Source organism: Anarhichas minor, unplaced genomic scaffold, assembly GCF_050575085.1.
Source record: "Anarhichas minor isolate MPS153535 unplaced genomic scaffold, ASM5057508v1 ptg000021l, whole genome shotgun sequence".
Classification (NCBI taxonomy): domain Eukaryota; kingdom Metazoa; phylum Chordata; class Actinopteri; order Perciformes; family Anarhichadidae; genus Anarhichas; species Anarhichas minor.
In genome coordinates this window covers 10456948-10473418 of record NW_027466467.1, presented here as the reverse complement: position 1 = coordinate 10473418, position 16471 = coordinate 10456948, and the positions used below count along the sequence as shown (strand labels likewise).

General features: G+C 41.2%; 3 protein-coding genes across 3 annotated transcripts; 2 read left to right on the top strand and 1 right to left on the bottom strand.

The window, feature by feature from the left end:
- Window positions 1-413: 413 nt before the first annotated feature.
- Window positions 414-3574, bottom strand: LOC142954772 (trypsin-like). The gene is made up of 5 exons (XM_076095992.1): window positions 3400-3574; window positions 3085-3235; window positions 2773-2914; window positions 1429-1686; window positions 414-581 (listed from the first exon to the last, which is right to left on the bottom strand). Exons 1-5 carry the CDS (start codon window positions 3530-3532, stop codon window positions 432-434), a joined length of 834 nt encoding a protein of 277 aa, XP_075952107.1. The 5' UTR covers window positions 3533-3574; the 3' UTR covers window positions 414-431.
- Window positions 3575-6998: 3424 nt separating this feature from the next.
- LOC142954925 (trypsin) lies at window positions 6999-11696 on the top strand. The gene is made up of 5 exons (XM_076096292.1): window positions 6999-7176; window positions 8257-8416; window positions 9488-9629; window positions 9781-10047; window positions 11432-11696. The coding sequence occupies exons 1-5, from the start codon at window positions 7119-7121 to the stop codon at window positions 11600-11602; spliced, it is 798 nt and encodes a 265-aa protein (XP_075952407.1). The 5' UTR covers window positions 6999-7118; the 3' UTR covers window positions 11603-11696.
- A 3298-nt stretch (window positions 11697-14994) lies between these two features.
- On the top strand, window positions 14995-16132 carry camk2n1a (calcium/calmodulin dependent protein kinase II inhibitor 1a). The gene is made up of 2 exons (XM_076096343.1): window positions 14995-15227; window positions 16062-16132. The coding sequence occupies exons 1-2, from the start codon at window positions 15059-15061 to the stop codon at window positions 16130-16132; spliced, it is 240 nt and encodes a 79-aa protein (XP_075952458.1). The 5' UTR covers window positions 14995-15058.
- The last annotated feature ends 339 nt before the right edge of the window (window positions 16133-16471 follow it).

The window sequence follows — 16471 nt, the reverse complement described above, 5'->3', positions numbered from 1 at the left end:
GGACTGGTTTGATTGGTGGAAAGTAACTTAAGGGGGGTGAAGTTTGACTATAAAAGTGATCTGTGAAAAGTAATACATTTGGATTTGTTTCGATTTGCTAAACTCGTTGATGTTGGCTTGTTCTTATTAAAACACTTCCCGCTGGTTGCAACTTCAATTCGCCGTCTCTTCTCGTCATTTTGCCACAACATTATTCACTAAGTGTTAAAAAAACGAAAAAAGAAACTTCACTGTGTTTATTACCTGTGGGTTCACACTCATGGGGTGTTTGTGACAAATGATTTATTATTAGATTTTTAAAAATAAAAGCACACAAGTAAACAAAAAATATCCATTACGGCCTTTGGTTCCATTAGGATCCATTTGAGTCTTCATCACAGTAGAGTCTTAGTTGAGTCTGTTATTAAGAGTCTGTTATTAAGAGTCTGTTATTAAGAGTTCTGGGTAACCCAGTGGATCCATTGGAGGTAGTTTCTGACCTTGGTGTAGACGCCAGGGTAGTAAGCATAGGCACAGCCGATGCCCCAAGATACAATGCCCACAAATTTACCGTTACAAATAAGAGGTCCTCCTGAGTCACCCTGAGGATGGAAGAGGAAACAGTAACAAGTTGTTATTCAGGTTGTATGACAAACGGTGAACATAGTGGATTATTTAGCAACTAAAGAGACATTTTTTTCCACCTGACGTTGGTGAAGACAAACACAGAGCTACAAGGCAAATGGTAATGTTAATGTTAATATTGACATTTCTTACCAAACTTATAACAATCTATTTCTTGGGTTGAAAATGGCTCAAAACGTCATCTAGTCTTTTAAACAGACAGGAGAGAACAGGCTTGTGCTGTGATTGTGATGCTACACAGCGTGCTACACAAAAAATGATTGACACGAAGAAGGTGGTCTGGTTACATTAGCGTTAACATTATTATTATTTTTTTAAATGTCATGATGTAGATTTGTCCTAACCTGTGAACTCTAACCCAGCATGGGCCTTGCACGATTTAACTGGAAATTAAGCCGTCAGCACACTACCAATAGCAAGGTGCTTTATTATGCTGTAACAAGAATGTGTAGATAAAGCATTAAGTAAAATGCTATGCCCTGGATGGACTTATCAAACCTTGGGGGTGAAGTTACACTTTAAATTGGTCAGCCAAACACAACTCCAATTTTATGTGAATGATGTGTTTCCATCAGGTTACACCGCCCCCAAGTGGCCAAAGAAATCAATTAATGCAGATTTAACAGTGCCAGAAAATGATGTTACTCAGATGAATTGTTCTTTGATGTCACTCAGTTTGAGAGTAATACACATTTCAGTCAGGTGGAAGTCCTAAAACACATTGTTTTGAATAATACTGCAGCAAACTCCGCCTTAATGTGACATCTCATTATAACAGTACATGATTACAACTTCATGCCTCACCTGACAGGAGTCTTTCCCACCAGAGCGAGATCCAGCACAGATCATGTTGTCTGTAATCCTGAAGTAGTAGTAGTAATTGCAGTTGTTAAAGATTTCTACATCCACAGACTTCAGTACAGGTGACAACTGGTAGCTGTACAGCCAGGTCACACCCCAGCCACTGACTGTGCACCTGGCAAAGTTGGCCAAGGGCGGTGAGTCCGGGTCTGGCAGAGAAGCCAGCTCGACCGTGGCGTTGATGTCAGCTGGCCGGTCCAACTGACCCACAGAGAACATATCCTTCAGTCAGTCAACGCAGAAAGCTAATGCTGAAGGTAGCATTGCACATTTTCTATTTGCATGCATATGCGAGTGAAGAGGGTTATTGCTCTTCTAAATGACCTACTCTGCTGTCTGTGCTATTGACTGATGACTCATAGAAATTGCATACAAACACTGTGTAAAACTGAATACAATGAATAAAACAGGAACAGACGGAGGCAGAGAAGGATAAATAAGTACATCACTGTGAAGCAGATCATTGAATAAAGGGTAAACAGCCTCTCAATCAGGTCTCTAGTTCAATAGGTATTAAGGATCATTATTGTGTTTCAATGGCAAAATTGTTGGAGTGCACTGGGATTTCAGTTTCATTAATAATCCCCAATATGCACAATAAGAATCAATGAGGAAATATTCACTGACTGAAAGTGAAGTCCCTAAAAGAGCCTTTTCATTGAGTCACAGGCAGGTCAATACTGAGCCAACAAATAAAATGAATAATAGCTAAAGGGAAGCTCCACTAAGTGCTACTCAGCCTGTCATAGTAGTGTTCTCTACATTTTGCTGATAATTGTAATACTTTACCTGAGTAAGATTTAGAATTTTAGATTTTTCCTTGCAACAAAGTATTTTACCTTGTTGTATTGGTTATTTTACTTAAGTAAAGTATCTGAATACTTTATCCACGACTGGCTATCAGAGACTGCAAATATATAACAGACATCCATAAACATCTTACATTTTATGAATTGTATCTGTGTTTACCATCACACATCTGTGTGACGGGTCATTTGAGGAGCAGCACAAATATGAAACCTGACATACATCATTTAGAAATGTAAATATTTGTACAGCTATATATTCAAGATTTTTCACGGTTTATTGCATATATTTATCATGACATTGTGCTGTTTACTCTGCATCAGCATTGTGTTGCAGGTCACTGACTCATCAATGTTAATTAGAAATCTAATCAGTGTCTGAAATCGGTTTCAACTCAAGCCCCCAAAACACAGGATCTATATCAAATCCATATCTGCATCAAAACGCAACCCTATGTCACATTCCACAGTCAACCCTTACCTTAAGCAGCATGATGTCATTGTCAAATGTCCAGTGTTGATACTGGTAGTGCTGGATGACCAAGGCGACATTGAACCTCTGCTCAGTAGCCTCGTCCTTATTGATGTCATGCTCACCCAAGACCACTTTGATCATGTGACTTCTAGGAGGGCACAGTAGAAGGCAAAAGACCCTTATGGTGGTGGTTTCAGAGTCTCATATTTGTTCCAGATCATTCTAATACACAGCTCTGAGATTCGTATGCAAGGTGCAGTGTGTGCTTCTATGGTCGTTAAGTAAATCTGTCCCAGGTGTAAAACTGCAGTAACTTACGGTCTCCAGCAGTGGGCAGCAGACACCACCCACTGCTTGTGGACGAGGGTGCCTCCACAGAAGTGGTTGTTCATGAAGAGGATGGAGGCCTGATACTTGATGGAGAAGGGTGGTACCTCTGCACCCCCGATGATTCTCGTCCCGTCCACACCTAAGAGCCGAGGAGGAGAGGTTCTGTTTTATAACATGAGAAAAGCTCGTAGCTTTTAGTTTTTACTTAGGTGGAGTTACATGAAGTCAGCCCTGTGTGACTGAAGGTTTAATTAAAGGTTAAGAAGACAGTACGTACTGTAAATATATTCTCAGATGGCTCACCTGTTAGGTTTACAACAAGCAGAAGGAGCAGTGAGAGGTGACAAGATAGAGCCAGCTTCATCTTAGTGGCTACCAAAAAATAAATCAAAAGAAAGAATAGAGATGAGAGCTGGTTAAAAAAAAAACAGTTCATCGCAATCTAGATCCTACTGCACTATTTATGTACGTTCTTATATTTAAAGAATAATATGATCCCTTTGTTTGAAGATCCTGTATTGTTAACCACAATAACCAAAAGGTCGTGAACGAGAATAAATGTTTTCACTTCTGCACTTCTGAGGGTTTTCTTCAGCAGGATCTGGGCAGGAAAAATCAGTGCTTTCTGTTCAAGTCTTACAGAACACCAAATGTCAAGACGTTATTCTTGAACACACCTTTGAACTTCTATATCATCTGTTCCCAGTTGGTTTATATTTTATAATTACAGTACACGGTCAGGAATCAAGTAAGCAGGAGGACACTTCCTATTCACTGCATTGCTTCTTCACAGTCACTCAAATGAGCAGAGGTTATTTTTTTCTATCTAGTTTCAAGTTTCAACTGATTCATTTGAACTGACTAAACATGGTACAGCTAATGAATACAATAGACAATCAGACTGAATTAAATTCGATACAAAGCTGTCTCACCTTATCAAGAGTCACGTAAGAAAACAAGCATCCACACGGCGGCACGCACAATCTCACACGCTCCTCTCACACCGCGACATACAGCAAAGCTTGAGAACTCTCAGGCCTCTTTTATAACCACGCACCTCACGCTCATTGTTCCATTCCATTATCCGCCATATATCTAAACACATACAGAGAGACAAGAGTGTGACCTAGTACATGATTTTTTCCCCCTTCTCTTTCATTACATCTCTCTTTGTAAGGGCTTTGTTCTCAGCAATTCAGCCTATTGGCCAGAAAGTGGACACAAAGTGATGCTTGAAACCCAACCAGCCACCGAAATGACACAATGTACTCGCCAGACATGTGTATCCAATGATGTTCGAGAGAGCATGACAAAATTATGTCTGGGTATGATATTTGTGCCCCATACTGTATACTCTCAACCTGAGACGTAGCATGACATGACACAATTTATTCAGAAGGAAATATTTTCTCAGGAACCCTGTCTACTGTAGTTGGACCGAGTTACAGTGACTGAACATGTCTTTTGTGCTTCTATCTTCCCTAAAGTCGAGTCAGGGTCAACATAAAACAATCAAAACCAACTCAGTGCTGCAGCTTGGCCTGTGTTCACGCTGATCAGTCTGATCTAGCAGGAATACACTGTCTTGTCTTGTCTGCAGTCACCTTCCTCTCCTCTCAGATTTTTCCATCTCCCCAGGTGTCACTCTCAATTAGTTTCCCACCATTTGTTTTATTTTCTTAGTTCCCATCCACAGGGGCATTTGGTCCGTAACTCATAGCCTCCATACAGTCTACAATCCCCAGCTGCTAAGGTGGAAGGTGATAGCGTGCCCCGCTCTCTCTTGCAGGTGAGATGACAAACAGGACACCTCTGTGTTTGTGTATGTGTGTGTGTGTGTGTGTGTGTGATATAGACAGTGAGGCAGATGCCTTGTAGAGAACCGCATGTGCAGTATAGACGTAGAGTATAGTATTTAGTATTGTATAGAGTATTGAGTTTGAGAGGAGCACGTGGTGCTGAAATGTACACAGACACTTGTTTGCCGCATTCCAGACATGGCGTTGTGGTTTCATTAACAAAACCGTACTAAATTGTAGTTGCATGTTAAAGTAACAGCCGGACAAGGAAACATCTTAAATTTGTGAAAGTTTGAGCTCAACAAACATGTCTGACGTGGTACTATAAAAGTCAATATTGCAAAGCAATAGATTTAGGATTCATATCCTTTGTCCACAATGGCTGAATACATGCTATAATTATATATATACCTCTGTATGAATGGCAGTTCTCTGATGGTTGACAAATGTTTTGTCATATGATCCAACCCTTACAGGATTCCAAAACTACATTTAACAAAATAGAGATTTTGGGAAATACACATATTCACTTTTTTGCTGAAAGTTAGAGAAGAAGGTTGCTACTACTCTCACATCTGTCCGTTAAGTATGTAGGTATAGCTTTGGAAACGTTAGTTTAGCATAAAGAGGCAAGCATAAGCTACCTGGTTCTGTTTTAAGGTGCAGAATAGTACAAAAGCACAAAAGCAAAAGATGATTCATCGACGCATTTGATCTTGTTTGTTTAATTTACACAAAAACTTGGTTTTGTGGTGCAGCAATTTCAAGGGCGGGACCAGTGATTTCCTGGAAATATCATGAGATTTGTATAGATTTTCTCAACTAACTCTTGTCAAGAAAGAAACAAATGTGTTCCCTAAAGAATGTAACAGTAATAAAGTTAGTAATTAAGAGTAGCCCCTTTCTAAATCAGACATCACAAAGTGCCTCACAATAAAAGATAAAAACCAAGACATAAAGCAGAGACACAATATAAAACCAAAGAATAAAATAGTGATATAAGTAAATCAATTTATACAAAAGCAGGTCAAATCAGGTGCATCTTATAGATGGTCCCCATTGCTTTGGATAATCTAGAGACTGCTTTTCATAGGGGCCGCATAAAGTAAAGTCGTGTTTCATTGCTATAACATTCAATTGTGTTACCAAATCTATCTGGGTGGCTAGATGCCGGGTAAGTGAGAAAATATGTTTTTCTGTAACTTGAATAAACCCTTTAGAAAAGTAAATATATTGTAAAGACTAAATTCAGGTCAAATATAATATTTCCAAAATGTTTGCATGAGTCATGTTTGCTTTGTCTCCATGAATGAAAAAAAACCAACCTGACGTTTGAAGGTGATTGCCTGTGAAGTCGGCAGGTGTTGGTCCAGGAAACACCTGACAGTGGGAGGCCACACAAAGCCGTCTCTCCCATTCTACTGTGTGGAGCATCAATTATTCAGCTCGCTCTAAATGTGGGACAAGAGGAGGTCAGGCAAGATTCTCCTCCCATGCTGTGGATGATGCTGACTTGCCAGAAGGCTGATGATGATGATGATGATGATGATAATGATGATAATGATGATGATAATGAGTTATTGTCATTGCAGACATGATGATTCATTCTCATGGAGAGAAACACTTGTGCGTCGAGTCTGCGTAGAATACCTCTGTGTTGTCTTGACTCAGACGTGGATCTCCCCACAGCTACAAAACAAAGCCATGCACACACACGCGCGCACACACACACACACACACACACACACACACACACACACACAGTGGGCTACTGAGACATTTCAGCACAGATAAGCCTGGATGATGACACAAACGGAGCATGCTGATACAGTATGGATGAACCCGCTCGGCACAGTACCCTGCGTTACCATGGCAACAACCCAAGGCCTTTCGACAAGTCGGGAGGGTCGGGAGAAAGAGTTGCGATAGCGCTGGGATGGCAGTAGGAGATAGAGGGGGTGGGAGTGGTGCTGGGCAGTGTTTCAAGGTCAACTTTGTTGCTCTCTTTCCTTCTCAATCAATGCTGCAGTGTTGGACCCTGGTGCTGCACGTCATGGTGAAGGATGAAATGAAAAACTTGAGGATAGAGGGTGATGTGACTGACTCCTACTGTTTCCAGAAAGGAGTGGATGCCCAGTGTGTTGGGCCAGCAGACAAGAGCAGAGGACACTGGTTTCCTGGCTGCATTGGTTCAGCTGCTGTAAGGATAACCGCCTTGAGCCTATGATGAACCTGCTCATGTGTTCATGTTGTGTGCTACTGGACCTCATGACAGTCCACAGTGAGTACATGGTTTTTTTTCAGTTTTGCAAACAAAATGTGTGAGGATTTGTTTTAAATGTTGTATTCTCTTGCAGTTGAATGGTCTTTTCATTCAATTAATGTGAAAGAGGCGGCCAGTTTAACGGGTTTAACCCATTTGTAAAGGAATACTTATGATGTGAATATGAAATATGCACATTCGCTTCTTTTGCAGAGAGTTGGATGAGAAGATAGATACCTCATGTTTCATTGTCTGTGCGGTAAATATGAAGCTAAAGCCTGCAGCCAGTAAGATTAGCTTAGCATAAAGACAGGAAACAGGGGGAAACAGCTAGCCTCACCTGGCTTCAGATTCTATCACATTCATATACCGTAGGCACAGCTACATAGCACATAACCCTCCGTGAAATGGTGAATTCTTGTTTTTACACTTCAGTGTTTGTACGGATTAAACAAACGGGATGGTGGCAAGAAAGCAAAAAAAGCTTATAATGTTGAACTATTAATTTAAATTGCTTTCCTCGACTTTATAGCATCAGCCGTTTGGGATTTCTCCTCAACAGTGTTCACCAAAAATTGTTATTTATGTCCGCCTATGATTACAGTAACTGTGTAGAAGTTTATATTTCCAGGAGATAGTCTTTACTACTCCAATGTACAGTAGTTGAGCTGTTGCACAAGGCAGGAAGGGAGAGCCCCCACTCTAATGTTTCAGAGCTCAGAGTGAGGTGGTGACACTAGAAGGTCAGGTTATATTGGATTACCTTTATTACACAGTGGCCTCCCAGGTGACAGAAAACCAATAATTGTGAGGCTGGGCCAATGGGCTTGAAGGGGGGGATTAGTAGGGCCTCTCTTTATGCTTTTCTGTTGTTCTCTCATGTTTCATAAGATGGACTTTGTAAGCATGACTGAAATCCATACCAGGTGAGTTGTTACTATATGTGCAGGATGTATACAGGATGTAACAATAGTCAGTCTCCACCAGAACTGAAGAGGCTTGCGGATGAGAGGCTGAAAACGGCTTCGAGAATCTACATCAATGTCAAACAACTCTAAATCCATCTGCCGTCGTGTAAATGTTTTTGTTTCCGTACAGGTTACGTGTTCATGCAGGGCCGTATAGTCGGTGGTCACACGGCTGCACCAAACTCCATCAAATACATTGTGTCACTGCAAAGCACCAGGGGCCAACACTTCTGCGGTGGATCACTGGTTCACAGGTACTGGGTGGTGACAGCAGCGCACTGCAACATCGGGTAAGAATGACATTTTGGAACAGACACTTGTTTTCCCCGGATGACAAATCCCAATGAATTGGGATACCTAATACCTATTATTGCTCATCAGCAAATCCTACTAGTTTTTACGACACGTTGATCGACCACCTCTGAAGACACACCCTTCCTAAGGTGTTCGAACCATCCAACACGCAGTTCTGATGAAGCACACTGGCATCTTACATTAGCATTGTCATACTGACATTAGCTTTTAGCTTATAGCACTACTGTGCCTTATTACACTCTCAAGGAGCCACTGGTTGTAAACTATTAGTCATATACAACCTTTCGTTTTATTAACCATAAACTAGTTAGTTAAAAGAAGGATCTACAAGCAACAACCAAGGCTGTTTCTCTGCCTCCTGAATAGATTGTTTTCAAATCCCCTCATAAATCTAAAATGCAACCTGACAGTTTTGCTTGAACTTTACCTAAGGTAAAGATGAAGCTGTATCTGAAACACTTGCGCAGGCAGAGACGTTCTTCTGGCATTCTCTCAGTGGACTCTGCAGAAGTCACTGTGTGGAAGCTTACTTGGCATGATTATCTTTTGTAAGCAGATGGTCCTAAAAGCAAACATCCATTCTGCTACAGGGTATAGGTAACGTCGAAACGATGCTGCTTGGTCATGACGCATAGTAAACCTGTACGCAGGCCACTGGGACGTCAAACAACACTCAGATGCGGTTGAGTCAACTGACCTTGGCACATCATCAGTGTGTGTGTGTGTGTGTGTTAAGTGAGATATTGTCTGGATCCAGGAAATTGGCTGTATTTCTGTTATACTTTCCCGGGCCCTGCCTGCACACAGTAAGCCATTGTATGCTGGCAGACAAACACTTCTGGCTTCATGTGTCTTTGTGACTTTGTGTCCTGGTCAAGAACTCTCATCTATTCCATTTCACTTTTCTGCCTGATATAATACTCAATTCAATGACTAATAAATCACAATCATGATTATCAGTGATGATCAAATGTCAAGGCTGTGATCTACTTGGTGTTGTATTAGTTGATACATGTGATGTAAAATGGAAATGCCCTGTCTTTTAGGGCAGAGAACATGATGATAGTGGCGGGCGATTACATCGTAAATAGCTTTGAGGGTACTGAGCAGTACGCCAAACCCCACAGGCTGGTCACCCACCCCCTCTACAACCGGAGCACCAACAATGCTGACATCATGCTCATTAAGGTACTGCAGACACAGTGCAGACATTTAGCCACACAGCAATTGTTATCAAAGTATATAATATTGTATATTTTGATAATGTTTGAGAGGATAGTTATATTTTTTTCCTTCTTCACACGCTATCTCTAAAACTCTCTCCCGATTTTCGGTCCAGTTGCGGGCCCCCATGGTGCTGAACAAATTTGTGTCGCTGGCGCCTCTCCCCAGGCAGGGGACAGGAGTGGTCGAAGGCTTGGTGTGTCGGGTGTCCGGGTGGGGCTACAACAATCTGGGTGGAGGCCAGGCCCCCTACACCCTGAGGACGGTCACAGTGCCCATTGTTTCAACTGCAAGGTGTAACAACAGCGAGTCCTTTAACGGAAACATCACGGCAAACATGATCTGTGCAGGCTACAGGACCGGGGGAAAAGATGCATGTAAGGTACAGGGGACAAATACCTTCCTTCACTGGTAATGATTTTAAACAGTTTCAGCTATCAGGTAAATGGGTGTTGCACATCAATGGCTGCCCAATAAGCCCCATTGTAAAAACGTGATGATTTGATCTTTGAAAAGCCATTAAATACATTTTTGAAATATAAATTCTCCAAGGTACTGGCCCTAGTTCCCAGTGTATATCAAATAGCACAGGGTCATCCTCTTTTCATCAGCTCACATCGCAGTGAAACAATAACTCAGTTTTGGGAAGCTTGTCCCCACGACAGTATATGAGGATATTCCGTTCATCATGTCAGTGTTGGTTCAGCTACAAGTTTTTATGAAGCAGACATTGTGGCCCACCCTCAGGAATTGTATTAGTTATGATAGTTACAGAAAAGACACAAAAACAACTCTGAAAACGCACCAGGACTGAAAACCTTGCTGTAATTTTGAAGAACGGTCATTTGTAGCACAGACAACAGCTCTGATTTGTTTTTTTGGTATCATGAACGAATTTCAGTCCCAACCTTTGATGTAAGAAGGAAATTACATGAAATGCAATGTGTGATATACCAGCCCCAGACAAAGAATGATTAATTAAAATGTGCTATATTTAACCCTGCAGTAGGCAACTTTGTGTGTCGGCATTTCCAAGTGGCAGCAAGAGATTAGGATTTGATGACTCCAACCATCCTGAGAGTTTGTTTCTCACGTCTCTGTTGGTCTCGTAATTTCCCCTTGGCACACACAAAGTTATCACATTTGTGGAACATCTTTCACATGTGATAAACCCGCATGCAGGCACATGTGATATCCAGATATTTTACATTTCACATGTAAAAATATCAATGCTGTTTGTAAGGGGGTGACAATGTGACAAGACATGTGACACATTCACATAAAAGCCAATGTGGAGATAGCATTTCATATATATATAAATATATATATATATAAATAAATATATATATATATATATATATATATATATATAAATAAATATATATATATATATATATATATATATATATATATATATATATATATATATATATATATATATATATATAAATAAATATATATATATATATATATATATATATAAATATATATATATATATATATATATATATATATATATATATAAAATTACATGTATGATGGTGTGGTTTTTGGACATTTCACTTGTGATAAAAATTCATATGATAAAAGCACATGTAAAGTAGTAAATGCTTCTTGAAACTGCTCAGACTCTTGGTATAATTTAGTGTAGCACTATCGAGGACATTAAAATGGATTTCCAGTAAATTATGAGAAAGTGAGATCATTTGTTTCTTCATGAGATCAGTGTGACATGATAACTGATGGAGGGCGTTGTCTCCTTGCAGGGAGACTCCGGCGGACCGCTGGTGTGTAGGGGGGCTGTCTATGGACTGGTTTCCTGGGGCAACGGCTGCGGTGATCCTAAGTTTCCGGGAGTCTACACGTCGGTGTCCAAATTCCATCGGTGGATAGACCAAACCATCTACGGGTCATATCTACGCTGCAACAGATACTGATATATGATATAACAAAAAATATGAAAGTAGCCCTTTATGCCTGAAAAGGGTCATTACCCTCAAAATGTTTTAGCTGGCATGGACAAAAGCTGGTTCTGTGGAAAATATGAAGAGCTTCCTTTAATCCACTGCTCTGATTATTCTGATAATTTTGTTTAATACCAATATAGGCCTAATAGTGATGTGTCTTATGTTCTCCAATTATCCAGCTGTGGCTGGTCCCTGCCTGCTACAGTAGCTGAAGGATCTTCTGCAATGGGCGCATTATAAGCCCTCTGTATATGTAATCCAGTGATGTCAAATTCATAACTTGTAATAAATAAATATTCAAATTTAAAGAATGTGTAATGTTGTGTCAGTTTAGTGTTGAACGTCTACATCAAATTCTAAGTGTGCCCTCACATGTTCATCAATTATTTTTTCTTAATTTCTGCATCAGTGCACCTTAAAGGCCTTTTTCCTATCAGCCGCTTACTTTGAGCAGTGATGCATGCATGAAGCATCCTCTGCCAGAGCAGTTTTGGTTATTTCACACGTGAAATTTCTCTAACCTATTTGTGTTTTTCTCTGTGCTCTACTCACTGGTTTGAAGTCACAAATCCCCCCAAAAAATCTGATCTTTAAGACAGACTGTACGCACAGTTATTTGCAAGTGATCCGATCGGATTTGTGTGTCAAGACATCACCAATTCTGCAAAGGTTCCTGTGGTGACAAAATAAGCGTCAGCAATCTAGCGACACTGGTGATGCGGCTTTCCAACGCCGGAGCATTAGTAGTGACAGAATACAGTGTAAATATAAAGCAGGTCATTTAAAGTGAGACTATGTAACTATTGAAAGAAAAAAAGGTTCATTCATATCAATACAATACACCCTTGCTAAATTCAGTACACTCAGGGATTTTGCTGCTACATTTTTACTTAATATGGTATGACCAGTAGCTTAAGGTGGCTAATGTTAGCAGACTTTAGATAGCTACTGCTGAGTAACTGACATTACTGAGTCTGTTCATTGACTCCTTAATCTCACTTAGGGACTGTTCTCCACTTGTGTTAATATTACAATAGGTTTTAGCATGATCATCCAATAATAGTCATTTGTGCAAAAGTTATATCTTGCTTAAAAAAATGCCAGCCTGATTGTGATGTTGTTGGTTCCTTTGTTTAGCTTGAATGCCATGTTTTAGCAGAAATTGTGCTTGTTTTGTTGTTGTGGGGGTTATTGAGTTTAGGGTGTAGTTATATGTCTATTCTGGTTTATTTTTCCCATATTGCGTCTCATTTTCATCCCTTCTTTCTTCCTTTTTCTCATTGTTCTTTCCTATGTTAATTGACACCAATATTCTTAGAGGTTTCGCCTTTGTGCCTTCTTTTGGTATGAGACTATTTTTGTGTTTAAACTCAATTTCTCCGCTCAAATGTACACAAAGCTCAAAAGCAAATTGTTAAGGTTAAACGACATAAAAAGTGACTATCTCCTTGTTCAATATGGGCACGTTTGTTTAAGATTACTATAGTGACTAATTCTAGCAACGAGCCACTCGGCTGGGTGCGGGAGAATATCATGTTTCTTACTCGCTTCAATGAAGAGATTCCAGGCTGTTGACTTTTGGGTGAGGTTCCCATTTGATTGGGCTTTCGGTTTACAGATGATGATATGATGACTGACTTATCTTCCTGATGTCATTCTGGTGTGTCTTACGAGGGATAAAAACCGTCACCCATGCATCATTAGCCTGTCTGTTGCACCTGTGCCCCATATACAATTTACCTGCCCCACTAATCCACACTGCCTCATGGTCAACTTGAGGCTCCCAATACAAACAGACATAATACACAGACATATCTAATGGCTCCTACAATTACTAATGAATTAAGATGTGAAAGATGTGAAAGATGAGCCTCTGATAAGATCATGGCTTCTGTCAGTCCAGGTGTGTCATGACTGCACCTCCTCATATGAATAGTTGACGGCATATCAAAGTAAGTTATGTTGCAGGCTCAGATATCACCTTTCATTTCATTGTCTGTGTAATGATATTTGGTTAAGTTCCCTTTGAGAAACGACAGTCTGTGTCAAGACTTAAGACCTGTCCATTGCACCGTGTCCTTTATGTGTTTCATAAGATCCCTTTGTGCTTCTCTCCCTAGACAGATTCCTATAAACACTGCAGACAGCAGTGGGCGGTAAACCAAAGGAAAATGTGTTTAAACCTAAAGAGAATCCCAGTGGGCTTCATTTCACAGAGCAGCCCATTTTACATAGCGCCCTCTGATCTTGTAACTTTACACCTATGTGATAACAAAACAGAAAAAAACGTTCTCAAACTGGATCCTATTAGGTTTATGGTTATTATTAATATGTCTACAATGAATCATCATCTCATCAATTAAAGAATGTACAGTTGAAGGTCATTTTAGGAGTAATGGAATTTATTTATACCTATCTTCTGTTGTAGCTATTTTTAAGAACATCCTAATAAGAAGTTTGACAAGTTATCTGGTGAGTAAAACCTGGAACATCATCAAATCAGGAACAAAGAAGTTCCCTGATTCCCAGGTGTAGCATCTTCAACCTATATCCAAAAGTTCCATCTTGACATGAGCCTATAGCTCTGTAGATATTGTGGTGAAAACAGGTGAAAATAGCACAGAGTCGTTGTATTAAAACTGGAAGTGCGCCATGGGGCCAAAAGTCACATCTCAGCCTATAAAACACTGCCACCATCTGGTGAGCTCTGGTGGACATAGCCTAATGAACGCTCAAAACCTGCCAAAAAAATAAATCACCAAATTTGTAAAATTGTAAAACAGGTTGGAAGATTTGGCATCTATACCACTCGTCGACTGGTGGCGCGTAAACGACGTCTAGCAAAGACCTGAATTGGTTCACGTTTTGGTGCCATCTCTGGATATAACGTCGCCATTTGTTTGATTGCATCTAGATCCCGGAGAGTGGAGCATTGGGACACCACAACTCCGACTGGAAGCTTCTCTGGGCTGCACCAGAAAACCCCCGTACAGCTCCCTCGCCAGGTCTCCCCGGGATCCGTGTTTTGCATCGCTCCTCAATTTGCATTTCTTCCTCAGATTTTCCGTGCGACGGGTTCAGCCGCTCGAAACCAGCGGGCGCTCCACGGCTCTATTGTACGTGCGCCTCCATTTCCAAAGCAATACGCGCAGACGAAAAAAAAACAACAACTCTGGAAATTTTGAATAATGTTGCCGAAGCTCCACGAGCGAGAAAATTGAGGACATTTCCATTTACTGTTATTTCTGTTGCGTACCTACGGAGACAGACACGTGTCTTCGGGGTAAACAGAAAGGGCTAGATCGTGTCAGCAGATAGAATTGTTTTTCTTCCTCGCTTTTGTTTGTTACAGACGAGCGGGTTCAAGCTTGGCGACGAGCTGTACATTTCAGTTTATGCGCCTTGGTGATAAAGACGCATTTGGAGATGTCGGAAGTGCTGCCTTTCAACGAGGAAAAAATGAATCATTATGGAAATGAGGGCGACGAGGGACACCTTTCCTTCACCTGTCGTCTTCAAGACACAAACAACTTCTTCAATGGATCACAGAACAAACGTCCGCCGAAACTCGGACAAATAGGCAGGAGCAAACGGGGTAATTATATAATTAAGGCGTTTTCGTTTGTATGGTGATGTGTTAAATGCGCACGTAGGTTACTAGTGGACCATAATTAAGGATGGCTCCCTGTGAAGCCAGGAAGGCAACACCTTTGCCTCAAAGTGGTCTTGAACCGAGCGTATACCAGAAACATTGGCTATTGTGTGCATGGTGCGATGTACGGGTTTTTAAATATTTTATTCGCATTGCAACACAAGTTGGATGCGGCAGTGCGTGCTGCTAAATGCCCTGTGAATGCTGCTCAACAGAGTTGTGCTGAATGTCCCCTCCCCAATGATTGGATGGAATGATTGAAATATATATAGTTTGTAATTATGATTTTTGTGTTTGCATGATACATTGAGCCTCTTTGTGTTTCGGGCTTTGTGTGTCCTGCATTTCCTGATGAGACCCATGAGATGGGTCCTTGAAAAGAAATTGAGGCTCACTTGTGGTGGTACATGCATGGGACAGGCAGACACAGTTGCATGAACAGTAATGCACAGACACTACACGGACCAACATGGGTAAACAAGCAGACATGTAAGAACTGCATGTGTATGTGCTGATGACCCGCACAGCAAGAAGACCCGCAGACATTTAGACACGCACATTCACAAATGTGCATCGCACACACTGACGCACGCAATCGCGCTAATGCTTATCTTTTTTTACTCTTACTCTCTCATGCATGCACACACTACTACTGCTCATGCAGCGCAGTGCTAATGGTTCTGTGCTTTAATGCCCTCCTGTCAGCCGGTGGTGAATTTTTGAGACGCCACAGCAAGATGAGCCTCCCTCATTAACTCTCTCCCATGTCATCCACAGTGATTGAGGATGAGAATGGCGACGCTGAAGAGCTGAAAAATGGAACAGAGAAGACCCCGGCAGAGGCTTAGAGCGCTCGGCTCAACACCCCCCAAAAGACACTCTTGAAATTTTGTATGGCGATGTTGACCAGTTTTAATCCAAAGACACTGTATATAAGCACTTTCTCTCATGTGGCAGCAAGCAGCACTTCCACGCCCTGCTCTCCCAGTCAGTCATGGCCATCCGAGTGACACGCTCTGGCATGGGTGGGAGATGGCAGCAAAGGAGACCCCCAGGTGGATCCCCCCCCCCCCCCCCCCTTGACACACATACACACAAAAACAAACACACCCTCGATTGCAGGGTTTCGCCATAAATCCAAAAGCGGGAGAAGACAACAAGAGGGGGGGAACGAGGTGGAGGAAGCA

What these genes read in the sequence shown, in the direction of transcription:
- LOC142954772 (XM_076095992.1), bottom strand. Translation starts at nt 3,532, where the DNA reads ATGAACTGTTTTTTTTTTAACCAGCTCTCATCTCTATTCTTTCTTTTG. An exon ending in ATGACATCATGCTGCTTAAG is followed by an intron (nt 1,687 to 2,772) that starts GTAAGGGTTGAC and finishes TCTGTGGGTCAG; the next exon opens with TTGGACCGGCCAGCTGACAT. An exon ending in GTGGGAAAGACTCCTGTCAG is followed by an intron (nt 582 to 1,428) that starts GTGAGGCATGAA and finishes TTCCATCCTCAG; the next exon opens with GGTGACTCAGGAGGACCTCT.
- LOC142954925 (XM_076096292.1), top strand. Translation starts at nt 7,119, where the DNA reads ATGATGAACCTGCTCATGTGTTCATGTTGTGTGCTACTGGACCTCATG. An exon ending in GCAGCGCACTGCAACATCGG is followed by an intron (nt 8,417 to 9,487) that starts GTAAGAATGACA and finishes CCTGTCTTTTAG; the next exon opens with GGCAGAGAACATGATGATAG. An exon ending in CTGACATCATGCTCATTAAG is followed by an intron (nt 9,630 to 9,780) that starts GTACTGCAGACA and finishes TTTTCGGTCCAG; the next exon opens with TTGCGGGCCCCCATGGTGCT.
- camk2n1a (XM_076096343.1), top strand. Translation starts at nt 15,059, where the DNA reads ATGTCGGAAGTGCTGCCTTTCAACGAGGAAAAAATGAATCATTATGGA. An exon ending in AATAGGCAGGAGCAAACGGG is followed by an intron (nt 15,228 to 16,061) that starts GTAATTATATAA and finishes TGTCATCCACAG; the next exon opens with TGATTGAGGATGAGAATGGC.